At 42.4% G+C, this 25614-nt stretch overlaps 1 protein-coding gene across 4 annotated transcripts in view; it reads right to left on the bottom strand.

The window, feature by feature from the left end:
- LOC135115102 (uncharacterized) overlaps positions 1-25614 on the bottom strand; it is a 57890-nt gene that overhangs the window by 15645 nt on the left and 16631 nt on the right. For 3 of the 4 annotated variants that reach the window (XM_064031593.1, XM_064031594.1, XM_064031596.1), the window contains 2 exons: positions 14963-15018; positions 10178-10425 (listed from right to left, as the gene is read on the bottom strand). In XM_064031593.1, coding sequence (XP_063887663.1) covers positions 10178-10425; positions 14963-15018 — 304 coding nt within the window. The remainder of the gene's footprint in view (positions 1-10177; positions 10426-14962; positions 15019-25614) is intronic. The other variant, XM_064031595.1, reaches the window with a different exon arrangement.

The raw sequence follows: 25614 nt of genomic DNA, 5'->3' as shown, positions 1-25614 counted from the left end.
GTCGAAAGGAAACTAGAGGTGTATCACGAAGCAATACTGAAGGAGCAGCAAGGACTATGAAGGTTGTGGAGTTACTCTATAGTTAATTACAGGTTAGGAAAGAGCAATGTACGGCGGTGGGGAACTGGAGGCGGAAAGAACCAAAGAAGAAAGTTACGGAGCAATACTGAAGGCGCAACAAGGAATATGAAAGCTGTGTTGTTCTATAATTAAATAATGGTGAGGGAAGAGGGTAGTGAAAGAAACTAGGGCGTAATACTGAAGGCACAACAAGGAATATGAAAGCTGTGTTGTTCTATAATTAAATAACGGTGAGAGAAGAGGCTTGTGGAAGAAACTGGGGTGCTAGAAGGATGCAGGATGTGATAAGATATAAGGAAATGGGGAAACGTACTTTTTTTTTTTCTGGCGAGGTTAACACTGTATGATAAGCAAGGTTAGGGCTGAGTAGGGTGCTAGCAGGGGTGGGGGAGGAGGCTGTGGTGATAAGACGCTGGGGATCCAATATTGGGGTGTTGATATGCTAGGGGAGATGAAGTACATTTTTTCTGGTGAGGCTGAGAACTGTACGGTAAGGTAGGTGGCTAGCTGGGATGCAAACTGGAGCGATAAAGACGCTGAGAATGAGGGAAGCTATTTTTTCACGTTTATCACACAGAAACAGAACGCGGCGCCTACGATACAAAAAAAAAAGAGCGCTACTTCTCCCGCTGAGCAACTACCGTAAGCCAGAATCGAACTCACAGCGGCGGGAGAGCCACGGGACTACTTTTACTAAACAATAGGTGGCGAGGGGGTGGGGTAGGGGTGTGTGTGAAGGGTGGGGGACGGAGGGAGTATAATAAAGGGGTGAAGGGGTGCTGGGGGTGTAAGGGTGAGGGGGAGTGTAAGCAGGGGTGTAGAGAGAGGGGTGTGTGGTGTTACTGCATGAGTATATTGATTTTTGAGCAGCAGCAGCAGCAGAAGCACATTGTCATTTGGTCTGCTTGGGGAGCTTTCTCTCTCTCTCTCTCTCTCTCTCTCTCTCTCTCTCTCTCTCTCTCTCTCTCTCTCTCTCTCTCTCTCTCTCCCCATGCACTCAAGACTCCTTTACTTTCCTCCACACCTCCCTTCATTCCTCCCCTCCTCGCTGACACTTGAAATGGATACAACAGCGAGGCACTCAAGGCACATTTAAGGGAATCTGGGAGGGAGGAAACCTAGGAAAAAATATAATGCATTTTAATAACTACTGCACCACTTGCCGTTGCTCATAATGGACGAGGAGGAGGACGACGACGAGGAGGAGGAGGAGGAGGAGGAGGAGGAGGAGGAGGAGGAGGAGGAGGGAGGCGTGTAATAACGAGAGATAAGAGGATAATGCTGATAGGGAAGGGAGAGAAGGAAGGAAGATGAGAAGGGATCCAGGAAGTAAATCCACAGGGAGGAAGGAAGGGAGGGGACGGAAAGAAGGAAGCTTGGATGGAGTGCGTCAGGGAAGGAAGGGAGAGAGAGAGAGAGAGAGAGAGAGAGAGAGAGAGAGAGAGAGAGAGAGAGAGAGAGAGAGAGAGAGAGAGAGAGAGAGAGAGAGAGAAACACGAGTACGAAGGGAAGGACTGGTGAGATGAACGATGATTGGTTGCCAGGTAAGAGAGAGAGAGAGAGAGAGAGAGAGAGAGAGAGAGAGAGAGAGAGAGAGAGAGAGAGAGAGAGAGAGAGAGAGAGAGAGAGAGAGAGAGAGAGAGAGCTAGACTGACTGACCTGGAGAAAATTAAGTGGCGGAACACACACCAACCACTTCCTCCCCCCTATCTCTTCTTCCTCTTCTTTCCCCCCTCAGCTTCATCTCTTCTTTCCTCTACCTCCTCTTACATCAACCGTCCATCTCCCCTTTCTTCCCTCTACATCTTCCTCTTCTTTCCTTTCCCTCCTGTTACATCACCATCCGTCCTTCGCTTTCTTTCCTCTATCTTCTATGACATCACCCTCCATCCATTTCTTTCCTGTATTTTTTCTATCCTTCTAGCTTCTCTTTTTTCCTTCCAGCTTCAAGTCTTTCTCCTAACTCATCATCCTCAGTCTTTCTTTCCTCTCTGTTCCTCTTCCTCTAACTTACCCTGATCAATTTCCTCTATGCCTTCCTTCTCTTCTTTCTAACACTTATGTCGCTCTCTATCTTAAATCGTCCCCTTTTTCCTCTAGTCTAACTTTTAATATCCCGTATGTTTTCCTTCTCTTGATTTCTGTATCTCCCTCTCTTTTCTTATGAAGTTTCTCTATGTCTTCTTTCTCCTCCCTCTAACTTCCCTCTCTTCCCTTTCAATAGTCAGTTGCCCCTCCTCTAATACCTGTAGGAAATACCTGAACACTCCCGCAGGTACTCTCATGATTTAAAACACTCCTGTTACTTCCTGCCGATAACTAAGAAAGCTCGCGCGCTGTGCTGGTACTAAGCTCTTCATTTGTCCATTCCTCCACTTCTGTACTTCAATGTTTTTTTTTCTTAGTTTTATTTCTTTATCTCGCTGTTTCCCTTCATCGATTTTTTTCCTATTTCTTTCTCCATACTTTTCCTACTTTACATGTTTGTCCCTTCTTCAGTTTCCCTCCACTTTTTCACTTCGCCACTCCACGACAGGCCCCTATTTCCACCAGTATCACCGACGGACCGTGACCACCACCACCACCACCACCACGCCCTTCAACCACACACACTACTATTACTACGACGAATATTCTCACGTCCACCATCCCTTCAAGAACCTCTTCCTACCCTCCCACTCAGCCGTACACTTAGACACGACCACATGTCAGGCGTGAATGTATACCCACACACACACACACACACACACACACACACACACCATGAAGTGGAAAAAAGGGAGAAAACCAAAAAGAAAATGGAACAAAAGAGACTTCCGACATTCCCTTCCTCCTTTTTCCCCATCAGTAACTTCCGATTCTCTTGAGATGTGAGAAGGAAGAGAGAGAGAGGGAGAGGGAGAGAGAGAGGGAGAAGGGAAGCCTTGCGAGACCCTGACCACCGCCCACGCACATCACCTGCTTGTCCTTCTATTCACCCAGCAAGCCAATCGTCCCCAAAGCAGACAGAGACACATAAGAGAGTCAAACAGGGCAGCGGCTTACTGTGACTGCTGTGGGTTGGAGGGGAAGGAGGGAGGGCAGGAGAGGGAAGAGAACTGGCTAGCCCCAACTCCAAGACTGACCCAAGCACTGTCCACCACGAGGTACAGACTACACACCCCTTAGCACAGCTCAACACAGCCACAACGCACACTTCCTCAGGGTAGGGTACGGTTCACATACAGTATGCTTGTCTATAGCAATCACCTTATCGTCACCACGCCTCCTTGTTTCACCGCAGCCACGAACAAGACCAACACGACCTTCTCCTAACACGGTCCAGGGATGACTGAGCCCCCATTGTCCCAGCCCGGGATTCACGATTAGTTTACCTACCGTGGGTGAGTTGCCACCACTACTACCTCACTCCCTCACCCACGTCACCCTGCCCCGTGCTAAACACCGTCCTAGGGAGTGACGCAACGCACCGTGCTTGGAGGGAAATAAACAGTGTGAGTCTGGAGTGTTATAAAGTCCAGTACGATGTTTAAAAGTCCCCATCGTGGACCTTTAATTCCAGAAACGGTCAACTTTCTTCAATTGAGTTGCTGGTTCGTTTATTTTGTTGGCTAGGGATCGGAGCAGCAGCGGGAGGAGCGAGGCAAGAGCGACCGAGCAGAGAGAGAGGGAGAGCAGCAAGTCCAGCCCAGCTAGTTCAATCCAGCCAGCATGAAAACGTTCGCATCACCACCCGAGAGAAACATCGACGCCACACTTCCACTACCACTACACAACAACCTAAAAGCCACACACGCGCACACAGCCACACATACACACACACACACACACACACTTGTGCCTAACCTTCCTAAAACCACTCCAATAATCACATGGTGTCCTCACTAATCAATGGTCACCAGTCAGTCACGCCACATCACAGCGCCACGCCAACGAGACATAACACAGCGTTGAAGAAAGGCGTGGGAGGAGGAAGAGGAAGGAGAAACGAAACACAACGCACGTGTAGAAGTGGGCGGGGCACTGTGGGAAGTAGAGGGGGGAGGAGTAGGCAACGGTACTGGAGGGGAGGGTCGTGTAGACAGCGGGGGGTGATCGATATAGTTGAGGAGGAGGAGGACTGGAACAGAGGGGCGTGGCCAGTTGGGGAAGGGGCGTGGCACCGTGCCAAGACTTCCAAGGGTGTCCTGGCTAACCTTACGTGACCCCAGCCAGGAAGACCAACCAGACGGAGACGAGCAGAAGCCTCACCGCAGCACACTCTCAGACACATGCCTCGGATAATCCTCTGCTGAGCTTCTTTGCTAAAACTTGGACTTGCATTCTCACGCACGTTTGCCTCATGACAGTCTGGCGTGAGGAGGGACAGCACGCCAGCTCGGAGACAGCCTGGCTTGGCGTGGTGTGGTGTGGCGTGATGCAGGCTCGTATTATAAAACGCTTTGCTCTCACGACTATTTTCAAAAGGTACAGAGATAATTAGCCGAGTTCTCAAGACTGTTTCTCCTTTGAATAATGTAGAAATAGTTAATTACGTTACTGGAACCGTTAAAACACCCTTAAAAGTCCGTGTCTACAACTATAGAGCCTTCTGAACGTAGTGGAGGTGCGGCGCAGAAGTGTTTTTAGAATGTGGCTCGTAGTAACAGGTGGTATGCGGTGGAGGCGAACTGGTTAACTGGCGTGGAGTAATGCATACCTTGACGTGGTGTGGGTGGATAGGTGGGTGGGTGGAGGTATAACGCATTCCTCTGGGCGTGTGAGTGACCCCCACGTGAACCTGTGTTATGGCGGTGGGAGGGTGAGTGGGAGAACTGGTATGGAAGAGGGAGTGGGAGCAGAGGATTACTGGAAATGTGTAGGTAGCTAATGAGAGAGAGAGAGAGAGAGAGAGAGAGAGAGAGAGAGAGAGAGAGAGAGAGAGAGAGAGAGAGAGAGAGAGAGAGAGAGAGAGAGAGAGAGACAGAGAGAGAGAGAGAGTGTCCGCAGTGTGGCACTCCATTTCTGACTCACCTCACACGAAATACCAGTTAATTAGCACTTAGGTACGAAAAGAAAAAGAAAAAAAAGGAAGGAAAGAAAAAAGTCACCACTACATTAGATTAGATTACGTAACACTGTTTGTCTAAGTTAGGGATAAAGTGACATTTTTATTCTTATTCTTCTCTTCCTCCTCTTTATCTTCCTTCCTCTCCCCACTCCTTACCGCCCTTCCCTGTACAATAGAACGAGAACCAGCAAGAGGAAGGGAGAGAATTGTTTCGTAGGAGGAGGAGGAGGAGGAGGAGGAGGAGGAGATCCCCACCCTCCTTACCACTACCCCCATCTTATTCAACGCACAGCTGTGAAATGAAAGGAATGTGGTAAAGCAGGGAAGGGAAAGATAGGTGGGTAGTGGCAGCAGCAGTGGTGGTGGTGGTAGTGGTAGTGGTGGTGGTGGTGGTATTCCCCGTAACCTTCTACTACGTCACACGAGGAGAGAGTGACGTATGGCGCAGACCTATTACTCATCGTCCGCACTCACTGACACACACACACACACACACACACACACACACACAAGGGAGTGGAGGAAGGCAAGGTATGGGTGTGATGTTAATACAGTTGAGTGGAGGAGTGGAGGAGGAGGAGCCATCAACCACACATCCCTTCATTCCTCCTTTCCTGTCACTCCACCTTCCACTGTTTTCCCTTCTTCCTTTTTCTTAGTGCTTTACTGATATTCCCTCTCTTTCTTCTATATTATTTTCCTCCCCTGTCACTCCTTTCTCCCCTTCCTTCTCCTTTCCTCCTTTCCTCTTTTATTTTCTCTATCTCTCTTACCTTCATCCTCCTCCTCCTCCTCCTCTTTTTTTTATTTTCCTCCCATTCGCTGCCCTGCCTCCTTTCTTATCCTGCCCCCATCACTTCCTCCTCGTCTCTCCCCCTCTCCCTATCTCTCATGCCCCACACGGCAACACCTAGACACCCCTTCGCTCCTCCCCATCCATACACATCCCAGTGCACTTTACCCAATCCTCTAAAATTAATATATACCGATGACTCATAAGCTGATCACTAATGGCGCTCGTGAGTCACGCCCCACACACACACACACACACACACACAGAAGACAGTAGAGAGCAGGTCATTTGATACAGCGGTTTGCTTCTAAGAATATACAAGTCTTGGTTGTAGCGGGTGAGTAAAAGTCACAGTCACGGCCACACTTTCTGTCTCAGACTCAAACCCTGCACCCCTGATGATGTTGTTGATGGTGGTGGTGGTGGTGGTGACGACAGGACGAATTGTGGCAAAGGAGTGAAGCGAGGAATTAAAACAAGGAAAGAGGGGTGTGGTGTCTGTAGACCAGAGAAAAGGAAAGAATTGAAAAAAAGGGAAAGTAAAGGAAGAAAATGAAGAAAAACGAATTAGCGAGCGTAGAAATTATTGAATGAAGGGAAGACACAAAAATCAAGAAAGAAACAAAATAAAATTGAAAAAAGGAATAATGGAAGAAAAAAAAAAGACGCAGAATGAGGGAAAAAATACACGCGAGAATGGAATAACGAAAGTAAAAAAACAAAACCACTAGAATAAATGAAGATGTGAAGGAAAAAAAAAAAAAAAACGATCTAAAGTCAAAACATACTTACCATGCCACTATAAAACAGACCATCACCACCGCTAGAAAAGGAAGTAAAGAAAAAGAACGAAGAAAAGAGAGAGAAAAACAGGGAAGAATAAAGAAAAGCAGTAATGTATGCCAACTCACACATACTTTCACGTCACCAGGAAGAAATACGACCACCACCACCAGCGCTACTACACACAGTACTACCACCATCACTACTACAACTACTACTACAGCACACGCACTCAACCAAAGCTTCTCTCCTAAAAATAGCTCCCATCGTCGCCGAGAAGACCAGCGTTACTTACGTCCGCTACGCCAAGTGTATTACGAGGCGCATAAGAACATGACATAAGGGAAGCTGTACAAGCCAATGCGCCTATACCTGGTAATCCCTATTTGTATTATCACTGTGTAATACTAGTTTTCGTTAGTCATCCATCACTCTGAACGACTACTTTTTTATTTTCTTTTAATATTTTTTTTAAGTGCCACGGTTTTGACTATCGTGTTTTAAAATACATTGGAAGATTTGATCAAGTTACTGATGATATTTTTCGTTATCTAGCGGTTTTAGATTGCCCAATTACTCATCCAAATATTATATCTTAGTCACTCTATCACGATTAACTAACTGGATCAATTTCGGAAGCGGTTTGTGGTTCCGAATGTATTAATGCATGCAGGATTTGACGCTATCCGATGCTTTCAAACACGCAGATCAATGTATGCATCTCTCGTAACATTCCACATAACGCTCAACATTCAAAGACGCTTTATAACACACCGTTCAATACACACACCTCTCGTAACTTAGAACATATCACTCAACATTCCTAGATGCTTTCAAACACGCCCTTCAGTATACACACACCTCTCGTAATCTTCCGCATAGCATTCAACATTCCCGGATGCTTTTAAACACATCGCATCTCTCGTTACTTTTTATATAACGCTCAACATTCAAAGACGCTTTAAAAACACCATTTAACACAAACACGCACCTCAGACTTTCCCACATAACCCTCAACACTAAAAGATGCTGTGTGCTGGCTTAATCTTCTCGCCTCTCTTCATGACAGTACCAATGCGTGTTATCAAGATAGCGTTAGTCTGTCTGCTTCACTTAATACTTTGTTCACACTGGCTTAACGCAAACAATGCAAGATATCAGAGGTAATTGTGATAATATGTTGAAAAGAGGACTTAATAGTAAAATGCACATGAGAGATAAGAGGTGGATGGAGACAACTCTCTCTCTCTCTCTCTCTCTCTCTCTCTCTCTCTCTCTCTCTCTCTCTCTCTCTCTCTCTCTCTCTCTCAAGCCGTGTCGTCACCATCAGCGTCACAACGTAAATAAACACCATGGTGCCGCGTCCTGGCTGTGAGAGTCACCGACATGCCGTGCAATGTATGACGTCAAAACTCTCTCTCTCTCTCTCTCTCTGGTTTCCTACGCTCCCAAGCTTCACTTCTTGCTCATCTTTCTATATTTTCTCCTGATTCATTCATAACTGTAAAGGTGTGTATGTGTGTGTGTGTGTGTGTGTGTGTGTGTGTGTGATAATATGCACGTAAATGGCCATGCGTCATGTCATCTCTATATAAAACCATTAGTGTGGGATTAACGCCTCTGCTATGCGTTGATATATTGTACTTATGAGTATCTTAGTTTTTTATTTCTTCCATTTATATAACACGCGTGACGGGACGTGTTTCTGGTCGGTTACTTACAGTTTTTGTGCCACTTCACGAGACAGTAAGTTAATTTTCTTTTTCCCGTCGGTGCAGGGGTGTGAGGGAAATAAATTCTACGAGTTGCGCCACAGGATGGAAATTTCAATATAGCGTCTGCTGGTTTTTACACTTCAAAATACTAGCGGGCGGAAACTCTCAAGGCGACGGTCACACACATACACACACACACCGCTGACGAGAGAGAGGTGACGTAACCTGCTGTGCTTGACGTGTACAGCGTTAGCGTGAAAAGTGACAACACACACACACACACACACAGAGAGAGAGAGAGAGAGAGAGAGAGAGAGAGAGAGAGAGAGAGAGAGAGAGAGAGAGAGAGAGAGAGAGAGAGAGAGAGAGAGAGAGAGAGAGAGAGAGAGAGAGAGAGAGAGAGAGAGAGAGAGAGAGAGAGAGAGAGAGAGAGAGAGAGAGAGAGAGCTAGACAGTGATACACACACATACACACAAGAACAGACATAATGAGATACGGCTGGACAGTGACACACACACACACACACACACACACACACACACACACACACACACACACACACACAGAGTATGACATAATGAGATACAGCTACACACACACACACACACACACACACACACACACACACACACACACACACACACGAACTGACATAATGAGAGCTAGACAGTGAAACACACACACACACACACACACAATGCTTAATACTTTCTGGGTTGGCTCATGCACGTTTAATGTAAGTTTCATTATGACTCAATTTAATTTGTTTAGCAAGGTATATTTTCATGTGTGTGTCAAGGAGTGTGTTAGTCAAGAATGAATCAGCTACAGCCCTAAATGCCTCACTTCTTGTACCATACGCTTGCAAAATAATAGAACTTCCTGCATTGTACAAATATTTTCAGCTTTCCATGGAAGGAAAAAAACACTTAATACTCATGGATATAAATAAAGGTCAACACAAGCACAATACAGAAATAAAGACCAATCAGTAACATAAAAACTCTCCCTCTCTATAACATTCCATTGCCACCCACTCCTGTCTCATTGCCACACCCACACTTTCTCTGCCAGCCAGTCTGCTCATTAATCTTTCCAATTAATCTTTCCAATAAATTGATCACAAATCATAATATATTCCCCATATATCCTTCAGTAAACAATGACCAATGACTAACAAAGGTTAGCAGCTTATCTAAACACAAAGCAAAAGATGTGGTAGAGAGATGTGGAGCTTAATCACTGACTGTATGTAGTGGTTCAAGTGGCCTGAGAGAGATGGACAAACACACACACACACACACACACACCAGCATGGGCAAGTTATCAAATATGAACTTAATTAATCATGCAGTTATATTTTCTAAGCAACTACATACATTAGATAAAATTCCCTACAGACTGAGAATTATGAATCATAAGAGTAGGAGTGATTACATGAATACTGATGAAAATTTTTATACTGTATACTGTACAACAAGCTATTTCTGTGATTACACAGTGGCCACAGTGGTTCACAGACACCTTCGGTTATGTTATGAAATGGAAAGCATTTTTATACTAACATCATTACTCTTTCATGGATACGTTCTTTAAGAATTCCATTGGACTGCTTTTATCACCATTACCAAGATATTACCTTAAAAGATCCTCTATTCTCTGATATTGGCAACATAACTTGTGGACAGCCTGCAAACTTGTGAGCCATGTATGAGGTGTGATGGGTGAAGTGAGAAGCTGCAGAACATACTCACCCATGGTGGCGGGAGTTGTGGTGCCTGTAGCATTGACGTCAAGTGAGCAGGAACCTATACTATCGACGGAGGTGGTCTGTGTGTGGAGTGACTGGGACATTTGAGGTGGGAGTGATGAGAGCGGTAGTGGCGATGGGGGTGGTGGGTGGGGTGGCAGCCCAGGATCAGCCGTCCACCCCACTCTGGTGTGGGCACGAGTGGGCAAGTTAAGTGTGTGAGGTCGCTGGACTGTGACTGTGGGCCGGGTGCTGTCAGGGGTTAGGTTAGGTTAGTGCATCAGTGACGGCTGCAAGGCTTCAGCCGTGCCAAGCCTCCCACCACCTCTTACTGCTATATCATAATTATCTTGCAGGCTCATCCTACTGGTAACAAGAACTTTAGCACTATACCTATTCCACATTACTGGAAATTCCAAAGCACCAAAGGTTAGTTAATAATACTGCATATTACAGTATCTGACAAAAACCTTGTTACCAAAGCCATAGATAAAGCTAATTATATCAGAATTAATAGTACGTAAGGATAATACATTAAGTAATATGAATATTACAACCACCAGGTCCTTCCTAGATTTTTACATTGTGCATACAGCCATAGAATGATGCAGTAGTAGCAGAATAAGATTCCCTGACAGTCTTAGAGCATCCAGGACAAGCAGAATTAGAATGAATGAATGATTCACGATGAAATCAAAGATTCACGATGAATCTTTGCTAATTTTGTAAGAAATACATCTTTTTAGTTCAGTATGTGATAGGAGAAACAGACAGTGAAGCATTCCAATTAAGTCATGATATGCAGTGCATTTTTAATGGAGAAAGGAAGGGTACACTTGTATTAGCTCTTTTAAAATGTTGTCACAATAAACAGATAATTACCATGATGTCCTTAAAGATTTAGGTTATTCCCACTTCATCCATGACAAAGATGCCCATGTCACAAAGTACCAGCAATGACAGAACCACTGCTTATTCAGACAATTTTCCAGTGTAAAGATGATTGAGAATGCAAGGAATACCATGAAATGTAAGCCGAGAACCAAGAAGAGCAGCACACTCCATCTCACAAATGAAATGTTTGGATCATAGATATAAACAAAATAACTAGAGAACACAGCAGTCAGTGTGCAAAGTTGCCTCTGAATGTTAATGAAAACATAACCAATGATAATGTAACCGTGTTAATACTAGAATTCAACAGAAATCAGTCTTATTTCACCAATTTCAGTAATAAATGTTAGTAAAATGGCATGGCAACAATATTTTGTCAGATACTGTAAACTCTATGACAAACAATCAAAACTGCTACACTATTCATAAAAATTATGAAGCTGAACTTGTACTCTGTTCATCTCAAGGAGACAAAAATAGACTGAATTATCTCATCTAATTTCCTGTTGAAACATATGACAGGAAAGAGAAATCACAGATCAGGCTTATCACCTTCCTTTTAACTATGATCCTTTAGGCCCCCAAAAGAAGTTTTCCTTATTATAAATATATAATTTTGACTTAAAGTATGAAGGTAAATTTGGTGGCAGGAATAATGCCATCCCATGTCACTGTGAAGGTGTTTTGCAGTTCTCTTCTGTGCTCCTAACTAGGGGGTTATCTTTGGAGAACAAGATAAAGAAGGCGAACAGAGTACAAACAAATGTTAAGATTATAAAGAAGAATACCTACTACTGAATATCTTATTATTGAAATTCCATTTTATGGATAATGTCATTACAATAGCTAATAATGTCTAGAAAACTACTTATTTCTATGGTTTCAGAAAGACAACATACTCTCAGCTTTATGTTATTTCAAAGCATAAATTGCTAACCAGACTTTATATATATATATATATATATATATATATATATATATATATATATATATATATATATATATATATATATATATATATATATATATATATATATATATATATATATATATATATATATATATATATATATATATATATATATATATATATATATATATCAGAGTTACAGGGTAAACAAGCATGGCCTATTGGCTTAATATTCACTAAATCCTAGCCACAACGACATGAATGGAACACATTAAGATGGCAAAGCTTGCTTAACCTTAAAATGCAAACCCTCTCCCAAAGCAGTATTAAGATATTAACAAATCATTTTCTTCCAGAAATGTATTTATTATCTGTTAGTAGTTTCCAGACAAGAGGAAACTGTTTTGTCATCTCTCTCTTTTTCTTTTCTGCTGTACAAGTATGTTCTCCAGGAAACAAATTTTTTTTTCCACCCATCATAACGGTACTTCGGCGACTCACATCCTCATACTTTGTATAGATTTTACAGTGCACATTTAGCAAGTACGCACCGTTGAGACGTAGAGGCAATGCACACAGAAATACCGTGACACAGACGAGTCAGCAGGTGTTGGTGTGTAATGCATTCTAGTCATCGTAAACAACTTGTTGCTTACATCAGTCACCACAGCCTTCACGTCTGGCACATCGGGCGAGTGGCAATCTGGATTCAACCTTCCACACTCACAGAAATTTGAAAACAGTACCTAAAATGCAGCTCCCGGCGTGACTACTTTCCCAAGACAGAGTGAAATGCGTAAATGTCATTTCCGGGAGAGGGGCGGCGGATGGAGGCTCGGCGAGGACCCTTCATCCGCCCCTAAACCCTTTATTCCCACCTCTGGCTGCACCTACACCCTCGTCCAAGCATGACACTCACCTGTCACACCAAGTGGAGGCCCGTGACGCCCCAAGAAGGTGTGGGAGGGGCTGGAGGGGCGGCAAAATGAAGCACGTGTGGGGGCCCTCAGGATGTCAACAACACAACCATCGATCGACCCTCTGGTGCTGCCCCCTCCCGGCTCACTCCACTCCACCCTCCCACACCTCTCACTCCATACCCGCCACATTTGAGCCGCTTATCACTGTTTTATCATCCCAATGCACGGTGCTATCTCTGAACTGTCTCTCTGTTTGACCCCTGATAACAGAACGGTGTTATTTCATGCTAAAGCTCAAAGATTTCGTCTCTTGTCTCCCTTTCACGCCGCTCGCCCGCCACATTCGATCTGGTTATCACTGTTTTATCACCCATATGCACAGTACTGTCTCTGAACTACGTCTCTGCTTGATCCCCGTTGACAGAACTGTTAATTCATGCTAGAACTCAAAATATTCATCTTAGGTCTTTATCTAACGCCTCTTACCCGCCACATTTGATCTATTTGATGCTTTCTGATGATGAAAATACACCATACTGTCACTCATCTCTCCCTCTGTTTGATCTTTAATCTCCTGTCAGAGTTATTTCATGTTTCTGTTAAAAATGCAGTCTCGTATTGATCAATGTGCTCTAATAAACGGAATGACCTAATGACCTTAATGCTTTACTATTACTCAGCTAAATTTGAACACAAACACAAATATCATTAACGTTTTGTGCATGTTTTACTGGATGAAAGCAAATACCTGCCTTTTTACCTTATATGAAATTAATATCTAACTTTATCTTTAATACTGAGCGAATGGCACATAACAGAACTCGGTAATTTTAACTTTTCTTCATTACACAATTATAAAGTCTGTATCTGCCAGTTTTGCAATGTCAATAATTTATGTACATCTATCTTGAACAATGATGCGGTTTACAGTTATTCTCTATCGCAAAGTGACGCACAAGCAGCTTATCCTGTTTCCATTCATATCTCGTCTTATCAGTAATTCTGACGATGAATTAACAATAAGAACCATCAGGATGTGAATGGAGAGAGAGGGTACGGACGAGAGAGTGAGGGAAGGACTTAGGAAAGTCACCTCTTACACACCAATAGTCTGATTCTCAAAGGCAGAGTTCAATATTTTGTCATTTGAGAAAACATCATGAAAGCGCGTAGAATTTAGTTTTTAAATAATATATATGGAAGAAGTTTATGTCCTTTAGTCGCTAATGAACTACATTTTGATCTGTAATACCATAGAAATTATGAGGCGTATTCCAAACGTTTTGTTCTTTCATTAGGACTACTCTCAAATACAACTGACCAGTTTCTCATGTGTCTTTATTGCTGATGCGGAGTCCCTGTTACTCTATTACTCATTAAGCGAAGCAAGAATGACTCGTCTTTACCGACGAGTGCAATTGTATATGTATATACTTGGCTCTGCATGAGTTATATTAATTTGCATAAAGTTATTGATGTTCTTCAGGCTGATTTCGTGAGTCGAGTGATAAAATAGCAAGATTCCGCAGCAACAGAGGAGAAAAGACACACTAGAACCTAGTTAATTATTTCTGTGATCCTTGAGGATACTAGTCCTAATGGAAGGACAAAATGTTTATAGGAGGACCTGGTTAATAATGTCGATGGTCTTTGAGGGCACTATTATAGTCTTAATGAGAGACCAATACATTTCGAATACGTCTCCATACACTGGCCGAAAAAAAAAAAAAACATTATCTGCACACGTCATAGCCACCCCTTTAAACAGAAAGAGATAAACAGACTGATAGACATGTTAATAGATAGACGAATATCAAATGATAAATAAATAACATAAATCACAACTCTTCACAGATAAAATCATATACAAAAATGCAATAACTCAATTAATATATAGATAAACAAATAGACACATTATAAGTAACATTAAGCGCTGTATTCACACAGAAGTGACGTGCACACGTGAAAGTTACACCCCCGCGAGAGATATACGCACAACAAGATAAACCTACAAGCAAAAACCTTATCTCTCCCCGCGCGAGGCCTTACTGATGGGGTCACTCACCTGATTTGGAGAGAGGAGAGGGTGGTGCTCAGGTCTGTCGCTGCACGAGAGTCAACCTGCGGGCAAAAGAAAATATGCTCGATTATTTCAACATTTAGTACTGCTTTGAATATCGTGGGAAAGAAGAATATATTCTTGAAAGTATTATACAAAAATCTTTTACAGTTAAAAATGGAGAAACTTAACTGTTGAAAAGAAATATATACACTGGATTATGTGATATAGTCATGTAAACTTTATTTCAAAATATATAAAGAAAGAAAAATATACTCTTGAAAATATAGGAAAATCAAGGAGTTTCAAGATGGTGAAATCGACCTGTCGATAAAACAAAATACAATCGCTTACATAATGAGAACAGGTAAACTTACGTCTTCTGAATAGTATGTATAAGAAACATAACAGAAAAATATTAATTTCAAAAATATAATCACAAGGACTTTCAAGACGGAGAGAAAGCAGGAGTGGAAAAACAAAAACGACTCGCAGGTATTCGTACTTTCGAACATGTTGCACGCCCTTTCTGTCCTCATCCCCCCAGGGACCTGTTTTCTCCCTCTCGCATCCCTGCTGAAGCCTTCCCCGCCCCCAACACCAAGCCCGCTCCCTCCTGCCCCACCCGCTGACTGGTCTGACCACTGTCGAGCCAAGCATCTTCTTTGCCTCACCTTTATTATTATACCGACGCTTCCCGGGGACCAAGCAGCGAGGGATAAGGCACGGAGGAATGTAAAGTGTCGCCATGGGAGGGTCACAAGACGCTGCACACACACAGGCGACGAGTTGGAGAGACATAATGGAGGATGATTTATCATAACAATGCCACTTGGGCTTAAGGAGGCTGCATAATGAGGTCTATTCAGTCATTTTTTCTTCGGTTATTACGTGATGGCGGAGAATTGTTTCGCTAAGTGGTGGCATCCGTTAAGGTGACGGTGCCGTTATAATGCCTCCGCTTCCTTATACCGCTGACACTGTAGACTAGAGGGACCTCGACACCCACGCCGCCGCCTCCTTTTACTTCTCCTTCGGGTATTGACGGAGACTATTATATTTGTTTACGTTTGGTGTGTCGGTGTCCGCGTGGGTGAGGGCGTGGTGGCGAGGACTGTGTGACGTCAAGGCGTGATAAATGCACGCCAGGTGAGGGTGTTGGTGCCCTCTACCTGCTGTTTGGGAATTGTTAAAGGGAAATTTCAGGGGCACAGTCCAATCTCCTCGTTGCCACAGTGTTCATATCCGCGTCACAATTGCTTAGTATAGTCTGTATCTGAAGGATATACTCCCAAAAGCATAGTTGTCAGGGCAATATCACGACACTCAGTCCTGTATCATTCAGCGTCTTGTTCTTTCATCGAGAGTACTTTCACAGGCCACACAGATGATTAGTCAGTTTCTCACTGGTGTTTTTCCCTTGAGTGATGCAGAATCTGTGTTAGAATCATGCAAAGAAAAAAAAATGGTAAACACCAAAAATTGCCATTGCATCCTGTTTAGATATTCAAGATGAAGCACAAAAGTGTTTAAACCCTTTCACTGCTACTCGGCACATCTTACTTAATCAATAACCTCTCTGGAATGTTTCTTCTTGCTCTACAATCACCTTCAAACACTTTACTGGCTAGGAATTGTAATATCTATTTTTATCCCTTCTTACTCATCGATGCTTATTAAAATTTAATACTTTTTTGTTTTTGTTTAGTATTGTAAACGTTTACATGTTGCGGTAAAAGGGTTAAAATTACGGTCCTCATTCCCATCTCATCACTTGAGTCAACTGGAAATAATAAAAAAGAGAGATAATCAAGTCAACTTTTACTCCTTAAGTGCTACAATTTCCTACACAAGGTTTTTCAGTCAGGAAATGGGTTATTTAGTCGTATGGGGTTAAAGACTCTTCATTCCTGCGAGGAGACGAGGGACATTGGAGTCACACGGTTTACTTTTCCCAGTTTCTATCGTTATCAAACACGTATTTATCGAGGAACCCACAAAGGAGGAGAGGAGGTTATGAGTAGAAATGTAAGTAGGAAGGAAGGGAGGAAGGAAGGAAGGAAGGAAGGAAAAAAGGAAGGAAGGAGAGAGGGAGGGAAGGGAGGGAAGGAAGGAGAGAGGGAGGGAAGGGAGGGAAGGAAGGAAGAAAGGAAAGAGAGAGGGAGGAAGGAAGGCAGGCAGGCAGGAAAGGAAAGAAGGTGTCGTGTTGCAAACCTCAGCATTGCTCCAGTTTTCACATCTGGAGTGAAGAGACTAGTTGATCAAGGTGACGAGAGAGAGAGAGAGAGAGAGAGAGAGAGAGAGAGAGAGAGAGAGAGAGAGAGAGAGAGAGAGAGAGAGAGTTCAAGGCTGAGCGTCACCTTGCAGGTCTACGAGTGTCGTGTTTTTTCAGCTCAGTGCCAAACTCGCTTCCTGAGCCTGAATGAAAGTGCCGCCGACGCGCGAACTGATGCCATGATCTCACATTCATGGGAAACTGCGAGGATTGTGCAGTTTTAATCACACGTAGGCGAGGAGTCAGTACAAGATGCATCCATAATGAGTAAGAAGTGTCATCATTTTCATTCGCGTACGTACACAGGAAAAAAAGTCAATTTAAAAACAGAGAAAGCGAAAACTACACGATCTGATTAATTTGCATGTAACTGTATCAAATTATTTCTTCTACACTCATTAACTATTATATGTTAAGGCAGGCAAGTAAATGAGCACAGAGGAAAAGACAAACAGCAGCAGATCTATTGGCTCTTACTTAAACTAACAAGGACGAAGACTCATGCCAGCATACTTAACTATCCCTTGTATAACCCCTGTTTAAATTAACAAACTGGAGACTGTGACATAGCATACACCTGATACTACACTGATACACTGATACTACACTGATACTACACTACACCCTAAGCATTCCCTAACTTACGACCTTGAAGCAGCACTGTAAATTTTGGGTTAGGGACACACACCTACTATCCTAACTTAGTCCTCACAAGAACATTAAAAAAAAAAAAAAAAAGTTGGCGCAAGAAACCATCAAGCCTATACGTGGCAGTCCCTGTTTAAAGCATGCCTACTATTTCCATCTGTCACCTTCATCCATATTTGTCTAATTTTCTTTCAAAGCTCCCTAATGACTTGACACTAACAGCCTGATTGCTGAGTCTATTCCATTTATCCACCACTCAATTTCAGAGCCAATTCCTTCGTATCACTTTTACAAATCAAACTTTATTAAGCTTGAACTCATTATTTCTTGTCTTATCCGGATTACTGACCCTGAGAATTTTGCACATTCCTCTCTTCATTCTTTCAAATCTCTTCTCTATTTTTCCTTTTTTTTTCCATCTTTTCCTTTCTCACTCTCTTCATCCCTTTTATCCTTTTTTTTCTTCCTATCCTTCATCTGTCCATTCTTCTCTCCCTCCGTTCTTCCCTCCATCAATCACTTACTCCATTCCTTTCGTATCTCATCAAATCTGAACCCATTATTTCTTGTCCTATCCTGATTACTGACCCTGAGAATTTTGCTTACATCAGTCTAGCCCTCCTACGACCCTTTGATGCAGCAGGCAGGCAGGTGGTGGCTGTAGCGAGCACACACACACACACACACACACACACACACACACACACACACACAAACACTATACCTACTCCATCCCCTGACCAAAAACTTGTAGGGCAGAGCTGGCACCGTCCTCTTTAATACGATAACATGCAGCAGCAGCAGACCTTGACGGCTCCTCGGGACTTGCTATTCGCCTCCCACAGTCTGCTGGACACGCCCCGGCCTTGTGTGTGTGTGTGTGTGTGTGTGTGTGTGAACCGCATGTTGGTGAAATGTTTCGCTCTTTCTTTTCAAGTTTTCGGGTCATAAATCACGTGCATTATTTTCTCTTTTATCCTTTGCGCCACACAGAACGTGGGAACTGCAGAGAGAGAGAGAGAGAGAGAGAGAGAGATTCACCGCAGACGAGGGTGAAGGGAAGACCTTGGCAGCGCTAACTAAGGAGCAGCAAAGTCTCGGTGTGTCCAGGTGCCGCCCTCTCCACAGGTGCTCTCAGGTGCCCGGGTCCCTCAGCCTGGTGGGCGGGGCACTTTGTTATGGCCACTGGTTTGTTTCTCATTCTCTCTCAAATTTCCTGTCAATTTCAGTCTTTGGGTGACGTTATTTTTTCTTTTTTTCTTTTCCGTTCAATTTCCATCTCATGTTCTCCTTTTCGTTATTGCCACTACCTTTTCTTTTCTCTCTTTTGTTTTTCGTGTCAGTTTCAATCTGTGGGTAACTCTATCTTGTTCTTGTTTCTGTTGTTACTGCCGCTGTTTCTTCTCGTCCTCTCTTTTTTATTTTCTTCATGTCAATATCAGTCTCTGGGTAACTATATCTTTTTGTTGCTGTTCTTTTCTTCTTCACCTAATTAATCTTATATGTTGTCACCAATAACTTCTGTCTTGCGCATCTGGATAGCTATATATGGTACACTTTTTTATATTATCAATGAGAGGTGGGGTAGTCTTATTGTTACGTGCGTCAGTGTATGCTACGACTGTTGAGTTTGATGGTAAGGTCCAAAAGAAAAACAATATTGTAGACTTCATAAAAAAAAAAAAAAAAAAATGTACACTAGTAGTTACTTGAATGAGGTAGATAAATATATGAAGTTATTATTATTCAAAGATTATAAATATTGCACGACTTTTATTGCATTTGGGTTTGTGTATAGAGTAATGTGTGTGTGTGTGTGTGTGTGTGTGTGTGTGTGTGTGTGTGTGTGTGTGTGTGTGTGTGTGTGTGTGTCGTACGCCCGCCAGGCACAAGGAAAGTGGCCATGAAGGTGAGAGTGACAATCTGCCGGCGAAGGGCAACACACCGCCGCCCTGGGATGTGTTTGAGCTGCAAATATTAACTCTAGCTGAGAGAGAGAGAGAGAGAGAGAGAGAGAGAGAGAGAGAGAGAGAGAGAGAGAGAGAGAGAGAGAGAGAGAGAGAAATCATGTTGAGAGTATGGAAGGAAAAAAGATGAATGAAAAAGCAAATGAGATGAGAAACGTCGGAAGAAAATGGAAAAATGAGAGAGAGAGAGAGAGAGAGAGAGAGAGAGAGAGAGAGAGAGAGAGAGAGAGAGAGAGAGAGAGAGGAGAGAGCAGGGTCAGCTGACGGCTAAAACAACCCTTATAAAGCTTAGAAAGTCACAGGCTGGACGTTTACAAGCTGAAACTGAATGAAGTAAGATAATAAATGAACTGGATAAACTTTGTAAAAAAAAAAAAAGAGAAAAAAAAACTAACGTATTAATTACTATCATTAAGGCAACAACTTATCAACTTATCTCATTTTTTTTAATAGACTTCGCGAGCAGCTCCTCACGTCAACCTCATTACTGCAAGGATTAAAAGGTTTTGCAGCAGCTATCCTTATGTTCTCACTACGCTGTCTTTTGCTGGTGTTGTTGCTTTTAGAAATGCGTAGGAATATTTATCTTTTATTTCTTATCTATTTATTTATTTGTTTTTGGTTCGTAAGAGTATGACCGTTTTGTAGTGATGATCCATTACAACGAAGACTTGTAGGAAAGACAGCATTCACGCATTACTCATACAAATCAGTGGTTTCCCCCCCTCCCCCCACTCCATCAGCTAACAAGTCATACACATACGTCAAGAGGCAAGCTGTTTGATTTCACTACACTACACTAACCACCTTATATATTGGAGACTGACTAACTACGGTAAGAGAGACGAAAGAAAAGAGACTATACTGCCTGATTTCACTACACTACTACTACTACTACTACTACTACTACTACTGCACCCCCACTAACTCATTGCCTACTCATCAAAACCACTCCCCCGTAAAAGCGTAGCCAATTGCCAATCTTCCCCTTAAACGACCAATGAAATACCTTCCCTTTAACAGACTAACCAATCATACTGTATTCGAACTACAACAAATGCCTCTTCACACACCAACTAGTCATATTTTCCCCTTTAAACACTAACCAATCACAATTTTCCCTCCTAAAGCAGTAGCCAATGAGATCAGTTACCCTTAAAATGATAGCCAGTCAGATTCATTCCACGTCACACGGCAACCAATCACGTGAGACAGAGGACAGGATGGATGGTCCGGAATTTAGACATGGAGGTAAACAACGATACGTAACTCTGGGTGGGTAGATGGATGGATGGAGGGAGGAAGGGAGGGAGAGAGGAGAGAGGGATAGAGAGACGAGGGAGGGAGGAAGGGAGAGAGAGGGGTAAAGAGAGGAGAAAGAGATACGAAAGGAATGGAGTAAGTGATTGATGGAGGGAACGGAAGGAGAGAAGAATGGACAGATGGAGGATAGGAAGAATAAAAGGATGAAAGGGATGAAGAGAGTGAGAAAGGAAGATGGAAAAAAAGGAAAAATGGAGCAGAGATTTGAAAGAATGGAGAGGAATGGAGGAAAGGATGTCTGGATGGTAGGAAGAAGAAATCGAAAAGAATTGAGACAGGAGGAAGAAATAGAGGGAGGGGAGTAAGATTTTAAAGATAATTGTAAAGGTATAAATTTACTGGAAGGTTATGATGGAAGAAAGAAGGAATGGAGAGGGAATGAGATGGGAGGGAGAGATGGAGGGACGGGAGAGAGATCATAAAGGTAATTGTAGAGGTGACTGTAAAGGACTATAAAATCTGCAGGAAGGTCATGAAGGAAGGTCGAAAGTTGCATCCTATTGAGTGAGTTTTCAATTACATATTTTGATCGACATACCGAGGCAACGCTGAAAAGACAAAGGCTTATTTTTACTATTATGAGTTTTAAATTAAAGCGCTTTTTTTTATTTTTTTATTATTACCTCGCCGGCGACAGTTTCATTAAAATTTATAGTGCATTTCTGGTCTTTTATGTTGGTTAACTTTTTAATTATTTATTTTTTTCGTGGTGAGTTAAAAAATGGGTAAATGTTTGTTTCTTATCTCTGTTTACGTATCCAGCTCTCGACACTCCTGCAGCTGAGATGACGGTAAAAAAATAAATAAATAAAAAATAAAATAAATAAATAAATAAATAAATTATATATATATATATATATATATATATATATATATATATATATATATATATATATATATATATATATATATATATATATATATATATATATATATATATATATATATATATATATATATATATATATAAAGAGAGAGAGAGATAGAAGTTTTGTCTGTACTGTCCTCCGCTGTTATCTGCTTTTGTTTCTCCTGTTATCGCACACACAGCTGTCGTCCTGACACACTTTACTCTCAGAACGTATAATGTAATTTTATCTACTATTTTTATATACCCAATCCTCTCTCGCTTCAGTTTCAACTGTGCGCTTAAAGTTTCTTACACGCTTTTCACTCTTAAGTGGTACATGTTATCAATCACTCTTACTAACACTCTTACGACACTTTCAATCGTCCACATAAAGATCCTTACACACGCTTTTCATACTGCTGGACATTTTATCCACCACTCTTAAGCTCGTATTCAGAAAGACTTTGCTCTCCCACCGCGACTATTTTCCAAGGCCATGGAGATAATTAGCCGGGTTTTCAAGAGTGTTTCTCCTGTTAATCATGTAGAAATCTTGTTAAAATCATTAAGGCACCCTTAAAAAGCCGTGTAACTTCAACGAGAGCCTTTTGGAAATAATGGAGATGTGTTTCAGAATATTTCTTACTCTCTTGTGCCACATTCAATCACTGTCCACAAAAAAATTTTCCACTATACTTTTCACTCAAGGTAATTTTATCCACTTTCCTTATAAATGTATTCCTCCCTCGCCCCACGTCCACTTGTCCGCATAAAAATCGATGACAACAATTGCGTCTAGTGAAATAAAAATTTTCCCCTGTCACGTCACGTATACTGAGTTTTATAGACGACGAAACGACCAAGCCATTTTTTCCCGTCCCTCTTGCATTACTGGGCGTTTCCCTTTTACGACTTATTTTTATGAAGCATCAAACAATTTTCCCTCACGCGGACGGGAAGGGAAAGGGACAAAATGGAAAAGGGAAAGTATCGTCGGTAGGAGTGAGTTAGAATTTAAGTGATGATGAAAACCGTGAAAAAAAAAAAAGGATAAGGAATAGTGGATTAATAATGTAAGTTAAGAGTGTCAGGGTGGGAAAAAAAAAAAAAAAACATATGAGAGCGAAAGAGGGTGAAGAAATCTCAAAACTGTCAACCATGATATCAGAGTGAAGTAAACTAGGAAGGATAAGAGTGAACAGGGTGAGCAATACTGTATTAGCGTGACTTAGAATGTGAAGGTGGGAAGTCTAGGGATGATAAGAATGAAATAAGGTGAGGAAACATCAAAACAATATCAATCATGGTGTCAGGAAGAAATAGACTAGGAAGGATAAGAGTGAAAAGGGTGAGCAATACTGTACTAGAGTGTATTACCCTATGAAAGTGAAATAGGGCGAGGAAAAGTCAAAATAACGTCAGTCAGGGTGTCAAGGTGAGGTAATCGACGAAGGGTGAGACTGATCAACGAACTAACAAACTGACTGACTAAATAAATGAATGACTAACTGAATGACTAACTAACAAACATAAAACTTCAACTCTGCAAGAACAAGGTGACAGGGCACAGGGATAACTAGGAAAGACAAACCAGGGTGGAAAGGGTGAGAAATAATGAGTTTAGGTGTTGGGGTATTGGAACGGTGTGGCTGGGAAGTGCCGAAGGACTGGAAGAGATCGGGGTGATGGTGGTGGTGGTGGTGATGTTGACAGGTGCATAAAAGTATCTAGGAATGGCCAAACTCTCCCGTTACCCAAGGTTAGTTTAGACTCCATCCGCCCTCTCTTCTACCCCCACTCATTCCCTATCTTGATGCTGTTCGTTCCTTCTCTCTCTCTCTCTCTCTCTCTCTCTCTCTCTCTCTCTCTCTCTCTCTCTCTCTCTCTCTCTCTCTGGGTACAGGATAAAGGAAAATGAGAATAACAGGAACGTGTTTACCATTACGATCCCTCTCTCTCTCTCTCTCTCTCTCTCTCTCTCTCTCTCTCTCTCTCTCTCTCTCTCTCTCTCTCTCTCTTTCAACACCAAAGAAAATTAAAATAATAGCAACAACCCATGTATCATTTCCATTATTTTCATCTGTTTACTTTCTTCCTCCCCTCATCCTCCCCTCTCTCTCTCTCTCTCTCTCTCTCTCTCTCTGTCTGCACATGAATGAAAGGAAAAAAAAGAATGACAGCCGTACATTGTTCAGGTGCCTCCTCTGATCCATTGTGACGCAGTACTGTATTGGATGGGCATTGTGGAGCGCCGGAATGTTGTGCAGTGTTGTGTGTGTTGCGTCGCCCTGTGTTGAACCCGTATTCTGAAGCGCTTCCCTCTCTCGATCACCACGACTATTCTCAAAGACCACATAGATTATTACCTCGGTTCTCAAGAGCGTTTCTCCAGTTAATAATGAAGAAAATTTGTTCGTCATTAGAACCATAAAAACACCTTTAAAAACTCGTGTAAGTAAGAGCCTTTTGAATGTAGTGATGCAGCGTAGGAGTGTTTCAGAATATTGTTCCTGGCTCCGTGTTGGAAAGCGCTAGCCAGGGTGCGCTAACAAGAGGCCTAACAAGCGGTACGTGTTATTGCTAGTGAGGGAGAACAATGTACGTACGTGCTGGTGTTGCTGATGGTGTTATGTTGTTCTGTTTTGTATCTGACTCACGTGATGCTCTTGTTAAGTTAGGTTGGGATAGGTTTGGTTGGGTTGTTCTGGGTTACGGTAGGATGGATTGGGCTAATGGTTAAAAGAAAAAAAGAAAAAAAAATTTTTTAAGAAAATGTCCGTGACAAGAAAAATGGCCATTAAAAAGGTCAAAGTTATGTTTGGTTTGTTTATTTACTTAAAACATTAATGCCTCTACTGTTACTATGATTCAGAGTAACTGCAGAGGGTGTCTATAAAAAATGTCTAGGAAAAACGTCAGGAATTTAAAAGTACGCTGAGGAAGAATGTCCAGCGGGAGAAAAAAAAATGTCTAGTGCTTAACACTGACAGTCGTGAGTGTACAAACACGTCTAGCCACAACCAAATATCTGAAAGAGCTCCCTAAAGTTCATAAGGTCTTGTGGTGTTTTGCTTTGTGATGTGCCGTTATGTTACGCTGTGCTGCTCTTGCATGACAGTTCGTGGGTTGGGAGTGATTAAATACACCTGTCCGAACCTCCAGGCAAAGGTGTGTGTGTGTTTTGGTGCTGGGTGCGCGTGAGGTGTGATGGTGGTGGTGCTAATTTGCGTTGTAACGTCTGGAGGCAATGAGTGGAGGTGAGGCTGCTGCACGGAGAGAGAGATTAAACTAAAACACCCCACGTCAGCTGTGAGAGTGCTCAGCGGGGAGGTGATAGGCGTGAGTGTTCAGACTATATTTTGAAACACTTCTGCACTGCACCTTCACTGCATTCAAAGGCTCTAAATGAAGTTCCACATATTATTCAGGATTTTTTTTTTTCATAGTTCTGGTGACAGATCAAGAAGACTTCTACATTATTAACTGGAGAAGCACTCTTTGAGAACCTGGTTAACCCTCTTGATGGCTTTGAAAACAATCGTGGTGATCGAGAAAGCAAAGCATTTCAGAACACGTGCCATGGTGGCGTGTCAGA

Source organism: Scylla paramamosain, chromosome 28 (genome assembly GCF_035594125.1).
Source record: "Scylla paramamosain isolate STU-SP2022 chromosome 28, ASM3559412v1, whole genome shotgun sequence".
Classification (NCBI taxonomy): Eukaryota; Metazoa; Arthropoda; class Malacostraca; order Decapoda; family Portunidae; genus Scylla; species Scylla paramamosain.
The sequence above is the reverse complement of the archived record's forward strand: the minus strand, read 5'-3'. Positions and strand labels throughout refer to the sequence as shown.